Here is a 13,747-nt window from a genome sequence, read left to right on the forward strand (position 1 = left end):
AAAAAAAAAAAAAAAAAAGTCTGATCAGGAAAAAAAAAACAGTCTGATTAGTAGCTTTCCAGACCTTTTTTCATGATTTTACAAGCAAACATCTACATAGGTAAATGCTAACTTCTACATCTTTGCAGGGTAAGTTAGGATTTGTCTACACAGGTAAATTTATAAGAGTACTAGTTTGTTTAGTAATATTTCACAGACTTTTTTTCTGCTTTACTGCCTGTAGCTCTAAGAACCTTGTTTATGCCTTTTGCTCTTTCTTATTCTTTTTTTTTTTTTTGGCAGAACCGGGGCTTGAACTCAGGCCCTTGCACTTGCCAGGGAAGCGCTTATTCTACTGAGCCATCTCCCCAGCCCCTCTCTTGTTCTTTCTACCCTCAAAAGTACGTTGACTTTTTTGAATGCTTCATCTCTCACCATTTCTCTGCTCTTCTCCATCCCCCTTCTACCATGATATCCTGGTTGACCACAGAGAGACGAGCTCAGAATGTGTTGACTGTGCCTGGCCTACACATTGTTCTCCCATATTCATTTTTCAGAACTGGTTGGGTTACACCAAGAAGAGAGCACCCATTGGTTTCCATCGAGTTGTGGAAATTTTGCACAAAAACAATGCTCCTGTCCAGGTAATAGCTCCTAAAGATAGGTGGGTACAAGATATTCTACGTGACCTAACTTTTACCCCGTTATTGTTTGGCAGTGGAGTACTGACCTGTTCTGATTTTCCCTTTATAGTAGCACATGTTTGCTGCACTGGGCCTTGAGATAGAAAAGTCTAGAGAGGAATATTCTCTTCCCTTTAGAATTTTTATTCCTAGACTGTACCCTCTGAGGAGCATCTGCTATGATTATCCCCATAGAGAACCAATATACTGTTAAAATGATTCTAAAAGAGAACTTTTTAAGAAAAAACATTGAGGACAAATGGGTATAGCATAGGATCAGATCTAGAATGGTGCCGTGTGGATCTGGCTCTACCGCTTCTTTCCTGAAGCAGCAGGGAAGTACTGCCTAGTGTCATCTCATTTCCCATTACAAAACTAGTTTTATGGTTGATGATATGAATTGTAAACATTAGATACTGAAATTTTTTGCCTTCTTTAAAACTTATTTTTCTCAGCTTACAGAGTTTTGTATTTTATAGGTCTGGGAATCATTAATCATAATACCTCTTCCCACAGATTTTACAAGAGTATGTCAATCTGGTGGAAGATGTGGACACAAAGTTGAACTTAGCCACTAAGTTCAAGTGCCATGATGTCGTCATTGATGTGCGTTCCCAAGAAAAGAGAACCTGAGTTAGACCCTAGGTGGATGGATAGTGGGGGATTATGATATTCTTTGTTCAAGATCCTGAAATGGAGGCTGGGCTTGGCGGCACATGCCTGTAATCTTGGTACTTGGGCGCATGAGGTAGGATTGCTGTGAGTTCAAGGCCAGCCTGGGCTACATAGTGAGTTCAGGACCAGCCTGGATTACGTAGCAAGACTGTTTTAAAAAACAGAACAAAACAAAATCCTGAAAGTATTCAGTTACTTTGATTTATTAAACAAAATAGTTTGAAAAGAGCTACTCATTATTATTTTCCCAACATTCTGACTAGTTTCTCTGTGCTTGTGTAATTTGTTGCCTTTAGAGAAATCAGAACTGATTAAGTTGCATAGCTCCACAAACTTCACTCCAGAACAAAGTTCTGTGGGTACCTCACCCTGTGTTATACCACTGTAGCCTTTGGCCTCTCCTTAAACCTTGGGTCAAAGTAGTGATAACAGCAACAAAATACTCTCCTAGAAAAGGCTGAATTGGGGTTTGTCTTGTTGTGCAGACCTGCCGAGACCTGAAGGATCGTCAGCAGTTGCTTGCATATAGGAGCAAGGTAGACAAAGGATCTGCAGAGGAGGAGAAGATCGATGCCATTCTCAGTAGCTCGGTGAGCAGCTATTTTTACGCGCCAGTGAGTCTGAAAGATTGATGGTTCACAAAGTAATTTCAGTTGTATGTTTCCAGGACTAGCTGAGCCAGATGCATATAAGATTTGCCGGTGGGATAAGTTATCAAAAGCATTGTGTTAAAGCAGAAGAAATTGCTCCTGAGGTGTGGGGTGCAAGGATATCTGCAGGCCTCAGCTTGAGACTTACTGATGCTTTGATCATTTAAACCTATCAGGATTAGAACTATAAAACAAATGTTACAGATTCAGAATATTCAGACTGTATAGTTTCCTGATGATGGATATGATTTACCCTTTGGAAAGAACTGGCTAAAATAGACTTCTGCTCTTTGGAGAGTACAGCTGGTTCCAGCTCTCCTAGTATGAAATTACTGAGCATTTTATTATCCTGGAACTTAGTTTCCTGTTAGATATTTTGGCACGTACGATAGGCTAACCAAAAGCTAGAGAACTTTGGTCCTGAGGACAGATCAGAAGAAGTGCCCTAAATCAGGCATTCTGTAAAATATAGAATAGCTACTTAATCCATCTCTTCATAAGTGAACTCACCCACATATTTTTTTTTAAAAAAAAAATTCTCTCCAGTTTAATCCTTAGTTTCCTTTTTCTTGCATCAATTCCCTATAAGCTTTCATTTATTACATTCCCTCTTCCTCTCTTTAGGGATAAGTGGAAACTGATCACACATGTTCATTGTTTGCTCTTTCCACAGCAAATTCGATGGAAGAATTGAGTGGCATTAGCCGCCCTGAAACCTGCCTCATTTCTTCCTTTCCTGCCTGTGAAAGTAGAGAGCTCTTCTTGGGGAGAGTTATAGCATCATATCATTTGGGCCCGTCATCAGCGGGCAGTGCCTGCTACTCTTGGAACAGAAACCAGCACCTGGGCACAGGTAGCTTCAGACTGATTTTCTGTCTAAGGCACATCATCTAAGGACCAAGATCTAACACTGACTCATGAGAAAGATGCTCTCTACCTGGTGCTCATGTGAAGGTGGGAGCCCATATGGGTTAGATCTCTCTTGGTTTGAGAAAAGTGACTGCTCCTGAAAGGAAGTTCTCAGACTAAGAGGAAGAGGTGTCACAGGGTGGCTACTCCATTGTACTCAATTATGGACATTAACAGTTTTCCTGTGAAGGAAGTCACAACAGAACCTAAATGGCTGTCTTCCCAGGGCCTCAGGAAAGGGTGCCAGTATTGCTCAGGACCTGCTGGAGAGACGTTCTCAAATCAGACTGCACAGAGCCCTCTGCTTTATGACAGACACTGCCCAGATGTTGTGTTTCTTCAGCCAGTTTCCCTCTGCTGCTTCAGTCTACTCTGTCCAAAAATGTAGGGTTCCTCTCAGCTGCACACTGAGATGACCTTGTTGAGGTGATAAGACATCCCTCTTATCTTCTCCTTCTGTCGAAGCCCACAGCTTGTATGGAGTTCAGATTCAGCAGGGCTGGGAGCTCTCCCTTTAGGAAAATTTAATTATTTCACCAGAAGTGTTCAGAAGTTTCACCTGGGCTAAACTCAGCAGAACTTCTGTGAGTATATCTATATGGAGGTTTTTTTTTTTTTTTTTACACACTTGGCTTTTGAGAGGATGTTGTATAATGCTAGTTTCAGCCCTATACCCATATTAGCCTCTCTTCTGTGACTCGACTGGGCTTTCTTGACATGCCTAGACTCCTAATAAAGCCATTTCGTCCTTGGTGCCTTTTCTTCCCTACCCAGTTGTTTTGTGGAGAATGGTGAAATAACTATTCAGTATTTAGTTTGTGTCCATGACTGAATTCAGTAGCCTCTTAGCACCTGTCCGAGTGGTTATTGGGCTGGATGGTGAACAGAACACTAAGCTGGGAAATAGAAAACCTGACTTGTTTTCCCAGCTCTGCCACTGATAGGCTTTATGAACTTAGCTTCATCTGAAAAATGGGGGCATGATAGTCTGTGACCTTGTAGAGTTCTGAACTCCTCTGGAGTGGGTGAAGTGGTAGAAAGAGAAGAAAAAAAAAGAGACGATGCTGCTTCAGAGGCATACAGTATGCTTTACAGTAACATGGTTCTCAGGAACATTAGCAGTATTCAGGATATTTTTATTACCACATTTGGGAGAAGCAAGAGATTCTGCTAAATACCCTATAATGGCACAGGACAGCCTCACCAACAGATTACCTCCCCGAAATGTTAGTAATGTTAATAATGAGAAACCCTGGTTTTTGTTTTTTGTTTTTTGTTTTTTTTTTTTTTGGTGGAACCAGGGATTGAACTCAGACCCTTGCGCATGCCAGGGAAGCGCTTATTCCACTGAGCCATCTCCCCGGCCCCGAGAAACCCTGTTTTAAGGGAATTAGATTGCATGTCTTGCTTCTCCATGTTATAATCACCTTTGCAATTTCATGCAACTTCATATTTAGTTCCTTTCCTATTACCCTTGCTCTTGAAGAAATAGGAATTTATTGCTAAACTCTGTTAAAGTTTTTGGCTTAGCTTCAGACAAACCGTGGTAATTTATTAACTATTATGTCAGTTACAGGTCAGTCAGAAGAACAGAGCACTAGGAATATATATACATCATCTAATCTGACATTCGTTACAGGGATCTTATTTAGGTAGGGGAACTGGATAAACAGTCTGCAGAAGATAATTGTTTTCCCATCTGGTTGTTGAGCTTGAAATTCATGGAGCAGGCATCAGGAAGGGAAAGCGTTTGTAAAGTGAGTGATAGCATGGAGAGCCAGAGCCATGAAAATAGACCAGGACTCACCTTTATGCTCACCACCTCCAACTTTGATGGAGTAGGTGTCCTGCAGAAGCTGGTGGCCTAGGAATAAGCAACTGTCTCTAGAGAAGAACAGCAATTACAGGCCCAGCTGCTACCCCACGCCAGGAAGGTAGTGACAGTAATGTGTGTGAACTATAGAAGTGCATGCCCCAACTTTGCAAGATGAAACACTAGTTGCTGTTTCATTTCTACCTAGATTTTGCACAAAATCCTCTGGTTCCCCATAAGCCAAATTACACAAGGAAGGGAATTCTGGAGAAGAGACCTCAGCCTAACCAAGTCATATTATACATTACAAAGCTACAGCTGAGTCTATTTTTGAGAATGCGTAAAGGCTAGGCCTAGAATTCATGTCTGTTGAACTAAATATGTGCTACATTAGTCATGCTGATCTAGGAAGTTGTATATTCCTCTCTTTTTTGGATCAGGAAACATCACTTACAACATTAAGATGCCCTACCACAGTATTTTGGTGTAAGGAAATGTTTCTTAGATTTGATAAAAATGTCTATGCTTTTCACTTCAAGTGCTAAGGAAGTGGCTTAAAAGGTTATGCTAACCTGTGGCATAACATCCTTACTGTGAGGTTTTGGGCAAGCCAGACAAAAGGACCCTCACTGTATGATTTTATTAATATGAAATACTTGGACTAGGTACAATATGTCCCTAAATAGCAGATTGGTGGCCTCAGGTGGGAAAGTAGAGGGAGTCATTGCTTAAATAGGGTTTCCTTGTTCTAGAACTAGAGATAGTTGCAAAGCATTCTCAACGTACCACTAAATGATTCACTTTAAATTGGTTTCTTAGGGCTGGCGAGATAGCTCAGCAGACTTAAGTGTCTGCCTAGGCAAGCACAGGGACCAGGGTTCAGTCCCTGGCACCACATGCCATGCTGGGCCTGCCCTCAGGTACGCTGAGCCAGTGACTGACTTGGGGCATGGTGGCATACACCTGTAATCCCAAGCGCTGGAGAGGCTAAAAACAGGAAAATCACTATGGTCTGAGCTGTGTAGTGAGATCCTGCATAAAACACATTAAAAATAAATAAATAGGTTTCTTTTTCTTCAGATGGTCTCACTATGTTGCACCTGATATTGAAATAGGTAACTCCAGGCTGGCATGCAACTTATAGTGATCCTCCTACCTCAGCCTCCCAAGTATTGGAATTATAGGTGTGTGCCACTATGCCTGGCATAAAATGACTAATTTTGTTAGGTGATTTTCACCTAAGTAATTTTTGTTTTTAAATTTAAGAATACTAAAGGGCCGGGGAGATGGCTCAGTGGAATAAGTGCTTCCCTCGCAAGCGCAAGGGTCTTGAGTTCAATCCCCGATTCCACCAAAAAAAAAAAAAAAAAAAAAAAAAAAAAAAGAATACAAGAGACTTGAGTAGTTTCAAATTCTGATCTTAATTTTGTCATTACTACAACATTGATCACTGATTTCTTAAATACAAAAAGAAGGGTTTAGTAGTATATGTATAATATTTGAGTCTGCAAAATAAACCCCTAGAAATACTAAATCTTGTGTTGAGAATACTGGCCTAGTATAGTACACCTACAAATAGTAAGAGGAACTTGTATCCTCGTATTCAGGTCAGGAAAACCTGTAGGTGGGTCTGAGCCCTTTAAATATCAGACTGAAATGATCTGGTAGCTAAGAAGCCATAGTGACGACTTTCTTGGATAATTCTTAGAAATGTAACTTTTGGGGGCTGGGAGATGGCCCAGTGGAATAAGCGCTTCCCTGGCAAGCACACAGGCCTCAGTTCAATCCCCGGTTCTGCCAAAAAAAGAAAGAAAGAAAGGAAGGAAGAAAGGAAATTTTTTGCCTGTCTGGATCAGAAGCACTGAGTAGTAGAGCTCTGCCTCAGACAGGGTGTGTGGTGGTGGTTGATCTCAGTTTGGTTAGTGAGAGATGTGTGTAGATGGTTTTATATACCTCAAGGTTTTTCTTAAAAAATTATTTTTTCCATAATTTTATTGAGAGACAAATAGCAGTGAGATAGTTTCAAATCAAATTGGTATGATAGTTTAAATAATTAACACATTGCATACTCTCTTCCTAGTAGTTATTTGCTGTACAAGATGCAGACATGATATCCTATTTACAAACACTATTAGAACAAATCCATCTATTCATTAAGAGAATGTAACTATATATCTATCCTAACCACTTTGAATACACAGATACAAAATGGACATTCATCTGTTATCCCCTTTTTTGTTTAGTTCTGTCATTTGAATATTATAGGTATGTTAACTCAGCAAAATATTCTAAACGAGTCCAGTAGTCCATAATAGTATTGGGTCTTCCACTTCACTGGCAGTGTCAGAAATTGTTGACCTGAGTCCCCTACAGCTCAATTCCTTAAAAATCTAGATGCTTCAGCATTAGATAAAGGACAGTGATACTTACCTGGTGCTCTTTTCTACTCTGTAGGGAACACAGAGTCTGGTGAAAAGGGGGACTTTCTTTTTTTCTTTTTTAAATATTTTATTTATTTACTTATTTTTACATATATTTATTGTGTGTGTGTGTGTGTGTGGCCAGCTCAGCCCACCAGGGGGCGGGGCTGGCTGGGCGGGGCTGGCTGGCATGTGGTGCTGGGGGATTGAACCGCGGTCCCTGTGCTTTGCCAAGCTTGTTCCAAGTAGGTGCTTTAGACCGCTGAGCCATCTCACCAGCCCTGGGATTTTCTTTGAAATGAGGTCTTGTGTGTGTGGTCATATTTCTGAAGCCTACAGCATAGAAGGGAGGCCATCCTGGCCTAAGGACATCTCTAAAACCTGTTGCCAGTGGAAATTCATCTGCTGAAAACATGCCTACAGCCTGAATTTGACTGAGATAGGGGCTAACCCTCACCATCACAGGTGCTTGTGACCTCAGCATATACATCATCATACATAAGGCCTCCTGCATAAGCCCTTGTTCTTCCAGGATAGGGAGCCAAATTGAGTGGTGTGTGTCACTGCAGGGTATGGTGGCTTTGAAATGGACATATTAGAGGACCTTAAATCCCTGCAGTTTGAGTATGGGATTTCAGAGGAAGATCGCTCCTGGCTCTATTTGCGGGGCCGTTCTCGGGGATTAATGATTGAGGCATGTGCCCATGCAGTCTTCTTCTGCAAAGTATTCCGTAGTTTGAGGTAAGCTCTATCGAAGTTAAAGATAAATAAGATCTCATGGCTGAGAATCTAATTGACTTAAACTTTTTATATTGGAGGATAAATGTAGCAAGTGGATTGTTTTCTTACCCACAATCACAACTTATCTAAAAAGGACTATGAAAATTCATTCTGAGTCCCCTGGGAATGGTTATATAGTAGAGCAAATAGATCAATGATAATGTCCTTTCAATGGGTAGACTTGATTAAATGATCATTCATTGATTCATTTACCCGTTTGGATTACCAGCTTATGCTGCATAGCAGTTAATGACTAGCCATTCCTTGTCTTTTGGCTACAGTGAAGGCAATTGTTTAATTTGGGGTCAACCTAATAGTGAATCACTCCACTGAAGGAATGCCACCTGGCATTTTGCACTTCCTATAACTGGGTAACTTTCTTAGAACAGGTGATTTTTGGAGAAGTTCTCAGTCTGGTCCTGGTTTCTGATACTTTTCTGCAGTGTGGCTTCAGACAGTTGAATAGAAGGTGTGTATGAAAAAAATACCTAGAATTGGGATTCTGTATATGTAACTTCCGGTATCTTCTGGAGTGTAGGTCATTTCATTCTACTCATTTGTTTGTTTATTTATTTGAAATTAGATAAATTACATGGACTGGATATTTTGTTTAAATTTTTACTTTTATCACTACATGTTTGCAGTACATAATGATTACATTCATTGCAGGGAGTTGTTACATGTAGATGACACTTCTTAATTCTTTTTCTCCTTTCTTTCCTTCCACTTCTCTCTTTCTCTATCTTTTGTACCCCTTCCTTCCCTTTTGCAAAAAATCTACCTCCCAATCTCCTGTTATTTTTTTATATTTTTATTTTCTCACATGGGACCAGATCTGAATTGATCATATTTATATGTATACTCCAAGAGACAGGCTTTTAAGGCCAGCCAGATAGCTCAGCGGATTAAAGCACCTACTTAGGCAGAGGCAGATGTACATGCAGGGGCTGGGGTTTGATCCCTGGTGAGTTGTGCCAGCCCCACCCCCAGGGTGTGCTGAGACTGCCACTGAGACTGAGCATGGTGGTGCAGGCCTGTGATTCCACCACTTGAGAGGATGAAAACAGGAGGATCGCTGTGAGTCTGATCTGTGTAGTGAGACGCTGTAGACCCTGTACTAAATACATTAAAAAAAAATGGACAGGCTTTTTAATGAGTTTGCTTATTGGTCTATTGATAAGGATACATAAACTTGGGCTGGCCAAATAGCTCAGCGGATTAAAGCACCTGCAAGCAGACACAGGGGCTGGGGTTTGATCCCGGGCCAGCCATGACAGGTGCGCTGAGACAGCGACTGAGACTGGGTATGGTGGTGTATACCTGAAATCCAAGCACTTGAGAGGCTGTAAACAGGAGAATCATGAGTCCAGTCTAGTAGTGAGACCCTGAATACCCTGTAGACCCTTCCCTAAAATACAGGAGAAAAAAAAAAGATACATAAACTTATTGGTTGAACCAAAGTCTCTAATTTTAATGAAATACAGAAAAATAATGTCATCTGTAACATAAAAGTAATACTATATGTATTCTGAGGTCAGCCTTTGTTAACCATGGGCCAAAGAAACACATCCAGAACCAACAAACAGGAAGTGAGTTCCTGAAAAGGTTGGTCAAATCCTTATCCTCAATTTTTTAGATCTGTTTGCTTTTGTAAACCATTTACTCCTATATTGTAACACTCTTAAAAAGCAAAGCTACTTGGCATGGTGGGACACGCCTGTAATCCCAGCACCTGGAAGGCTGAGGCAGGAGGATTGCTATGAGTTCAAGGCTAGCCTGGACTACAGAGCAAGACCCTGTCTTAAAAAAAAAAAAGGAACTAGGCAAGTATAAAATCATTAATAGCTTCAGTGAAAGGATGAAGAAAAATGATTGCAGTTTATTTGAGGTCCCTTTCCTAAACCAGTACAACTTGGTATGATCAAGAAAAAAAAAAAAATACCATCCAGGCATGGTGGCACATGCCTGTAATCCCAGCACTGGGGAGACTGAAAACAGGAGGATCACTATGAGTCTGAGCTGCATAGTGAGACACTATACCAAATACAAAAATTAAAAAATAAAAACAAAAGAAAATAATATCCAATTGGTAGATTTTACTTTGATAAGAAAGAGAAATGTGAAATGTACAGATAAACCCTATGTAGTGGTTGACAGTTTGTGTCAACTTGAGAAGGTAAAAGCTTAGCTGAATCAGCTCAGCAGTTTACTCTGGGGTGTGGAAGCCCCACCCTCCAGTGACTCATCACTTAAAGGATGTAAAAGGGAATTGAGGAAGGATGGAGCATTGCATTTCCTCAGAGGAGGAGCTCCAGTCTTCACAATTTGGAGAGTATCTCCTGGCTTCTAGCACAGACTCTTTGGCCTTCTCCTCGGATCTTTTAGCCTTCTGGTGTAGATGCATTAGCCTTCTGTAGCAGACCCATCAGCCTCGTAATATGGACTTGTATGGAACACAGCATTGAGCTCCAGACCTTGGACTGAATCCTTTCTCCAGTGTGTAGACACCCTTTCCATACTTCCTCATCCAACTCTGGCTGAACATCACAAGACAATCTTGTAATTTCTTATACATGTGTACATCTTGTGTTATATCTGTTCTTCTATTAAAACTCTTGACTGATACACCCTACAATCCAGCTTTTTAGGATTAACAGGGAACCTATTTATTTATTTATTTATTTAGTACCAGGGATTGTACTTAGGACCTGGTGCTTGCCAGGCAGCACATATGCTGCTGAGCTATCTCCCTGGTCCTTTTTTTTTTTTTTTTTGTCTTTGAGACGGGTCTTGCTATGTATCTCAGGCTTGAGTACACTTTGTAGCCCAGGTTTGTCTTGAACTCACAACAATCTTCCTGCCTCAGCTTCCATAGTGTTGGAATTAAAGGCATGTGCCAGGAATCCAGTATACTTTGGGAACAAAGAGCTCAATGGTTGTTGCTATACACAGAAACTGCAGTACCACTGAAAGACACCAGAGTGCAGGAGATTACAATCTCTTGCACACACATTCACCCCCCCTCACCCCCCAAAAAACCCCATAAACAGACAACCCTCTCCAATTCAGAAATTATAAACATAAGCCCCAAAAGACATTTCCCAGAAAAGGTTTGAGAAGGTCCCCAAATCTCCCACAGAGTCAACTGGTAAAGGTGTTTTCCTATGTGGACCCAGACTATAAAAATTGAGAGAGGTGGCTGTTTTTCCCCCAAGCCCCAGGAAAAAGCATAACAAAATATGGCTCAGTCAAAGGAACAAACATAACACTCTGGAAACCAACTCTTAAAGAAATAGACATATAACTTAAAGAATTAAAAATATTTTTAAACAAATTCAATGAGCTATAAGAGAAGATAGATGAACAGTTAAATGAGATCAGGAAAGCAGTACAGGAACAAGTGAAAAACTTCTTTTAAGGTCCAGAATTTCTTGAGTGAAAGGATACAATAACCAAAATTCACAGGAGGGCTTCAACTTCAGCCCTAACCAAGCAGAAGAATCAGTGAACTCAAAGATGGGAATTACTACCTCAGAACAAAAAAAAAAAGAACAAAGTATAAAAAGTTAAGCAGACCAACATGTACAGTCTGGGAATTTAAGAAAAGAGTGAGGCTGGTGTCAGTGACCTCTTACTCAGAAATACCTTAAAAGCAAGAAAACATGAAAAATGGATCAAACAGCTGGTAGATGATGCAAAAAAGGCTAAGATTAATTGGAATTAGTGAAAAGTCAAAATATAGCACAAATGCTATTAAAAAATTGTTTACAGAAATAATAAAAAATTATTCCAAATGGGAGGAGAGGTTTTCAACATACAGCAAAGTGTAGCATATAGAACTCCAAATAGCCACAGTGAGAGAAGAAACTCTTCTTGACACATCATTGACAAAATCCAAGAAATCCAATACAAGGATACAGTCGTAAAAGCTGTTAGGAAAAAAAGAACAAATCACTTCTAAAGGTAAACCCATTATAGCAGACGAATTTCAACACAACCTTAATGGGCAGGATAGCTTGGAGTGAAATGTTTCAAGCCCTAAAACTTCTAACCCACACTGATATGTTCTGCAAAAGTGTCTTTCAAAATTGATAGGGATGCCAAATGTAGTGGCACACACCTGTAATCTTAGCATTCAGGAGGCTGGGGCAGAAGGATTGCTGTGAGTTCAAGGCCATCCTTGGCTACACAGTGAAACCCTTTCTCAGGGGGGGAAAAAAAGATGGAGCAGAAGGACTTTCCATGACAGAGCACTTAAGAAGCTGATGAACACCATGCAATAGCAGGAGTAAGTCAGTGCCTTTCAGTAATAATTTTAAATAGTCTCAATTCCTTAATAAAAAGAAAAACTGGCAGATTGGATCAGAAAACAAAATCCAGTGGTATGTTGTTTACAGGGAACACATTTAATGCAAAAGGAAATTAATAGACTAGAGATATTGGAAATAACCCAAATGCCCATCAGTGGATAAATGGATAAAGATGTGGAGTTTTTCTTTTAAAATATAAGGGAGTATTACTCTGTCATAAAGAAGGATAAGGTTGAGATATTTCTTGGTAAATGGGTGTCATTTACCATTTAAGAGACCATACTCCTAAGTGAAATAGGATGCACATGTTTAAATATTGCATTGTGCTGGGTGGGCATGGTAGTGTACACTTAAAATCCCAGCACTTAAGAGGCTGAGGAAGAATGATCATTGCAAGTTATAGGCCAGCCTGGGCTACACAGTGAGTAAGGTCAGACTGAACTGTGTTGTGAAACCATGTCTTAAAAATATAATAAAATAAATAAATACAGTTTTTCTCTGGTATGGGAAATTGAAAGAGTAAGAACCAAAATGTAGGGGGCTGGCAAGATAGCTCAGTGATCTAAAGCGCCTGCTTAGGCAAACTTAGGCAAGCATGCAGGGACCTCGGTTCGATCCCCAGCACCACATGCCATGCCAGCTCTACCCCCACGGTGGGCTGAGCTGACCATAAAAAAAGAAAGGAAGGAAACATTAAAAAAAATTTTTTGTTTAAATTTTTAAAAACCAAAATGTATAACAGATATGAAACAGGAAGAAAATGTCAAAAGGGAAGGGGAACCATGGAGGGGTGAGGAGGAAAGAAAGGAAGGGAAAAAAAGAAGGGGGAAAAATGGAAACAAAGCTTTTGTAAATAAGAAGAGGTATTGAAAGGGGAGGGGATTAGGAAAAAAATCAAGATCTATTGTATGTGGGTACAAATTCCTTGTGATGAATATAATGTATATGTAAAATGTACCAATAAAATTAATTGAAAAGATAAAAATGAAAAAAAAATAAAACCAAATGATTGAGAATAATATGTGCATGGAACATACAGAACCCCAAAACAAGCAGGACTACTTAGCCTGTCTTCAGACAAAGTAGACTTACAGCAAAAAACAATCAGAAGAGGCAATATGTCAGGACATGTTGGCTAAGGGCACAATTCAACAAGGAATAACAGTTAAAACATGTATGGACCACACACTAGCACACCCATCTTCATACAATAAGCACAACTGGACATAAAAGATGAGAGAAACATCACACTTTTATTGGAGGACCTTAGTACTGCACCGCTACAAATAGATCAACTGGACAAAAATTTAAAAGAAAATCCAATACATAGAGACAACCTTGGATAAATGAGCTTAATAGATACCTACAGTGTTCCACCCAAAAACAAATACTACCTATTTTTTTCTCAGCAACATATGGAACTTTCTCCAAAATAGGCCACATATTAGCTCATAGAGTTTAAGAAAATGCAAAAGACATAGCCATAGCTAGATAAATGTGAGCATCTTCTGTTAGAATTATTCTGTAA

At 40.0% G+C, this 13,747-nt stretch overlaps 2 protein-coding genes across 7 annotated transcripts in view; both read left to right on the top strand.

The window, feature by feature from the left end:
• The window catches only part of Vipas39 (VPS33B interacting protein, apical-basolateral polarity regulator, spe-39 homolog), a 55,532-nt gene extending 51,871 nt beyond the window's left edge, over positions 1–3,661 (top strand). For all 6 annotated transcript variants that reach the window (XM_023702186.1, XM_004624720.3, XM_023702190.1 and 3 more), the window contains 4 exons: positions 537–623; positions 1,179–1,268; positions 1,823–1,927; positions 2,661–3,661. In XM_023702186.1, the coding sequence (XP_023557954.1) occupies positions 537–623; positions 1,179–1,268; positions 1,823–1,927; positions 2,661–2,681 (303 nt within the window). In that variant the 3' untranslated portion in view covers positions 2,682–3,661. The remainder of the gene's footprint in view (positions 1–536; positions 624–1,178; positions 1,269–1,822; positions 1,928–2,660) is intronic.
• A 3,757-nt stretch (positions 3,662–7,418) lies between these two features.
• The window catches only part of Noxred1 (NADP dependent oxidoreductase domain containing 1), a 37,919-nt gene continuing 31,590 nt past the window's right edge, over positions 7,419–13,747 (top strand). Inside the window, exon 1 of the mRNA XM_004624722.2 lies at positions 7,419–7,870. Within this exon, the coding sequence (XP_004624779.1) occupies positions 7,716–7,870 (155 nt within the window). The 5' untranslated portion in view covers positions 7,419–7,715. The remainder of the gene's footprint in view (positions 7,871–13,747) is intronic.

Source organism: Octodon degus, unplaced genomic scaffold (assembly GCF_000260255.1).
Source record: "Octodon degus isolate 3935 unplaced genomic scaffold, OctDeg1.0 scaffold00007, whole genome shotgun sequence".
Classification (NCBI taxonomy): domain Eukaryota; kingdom Metazoa; phylum Chordata; class Mammalia; order Rodentia; family Octodontidae; genus Octodon; species Octodon degus.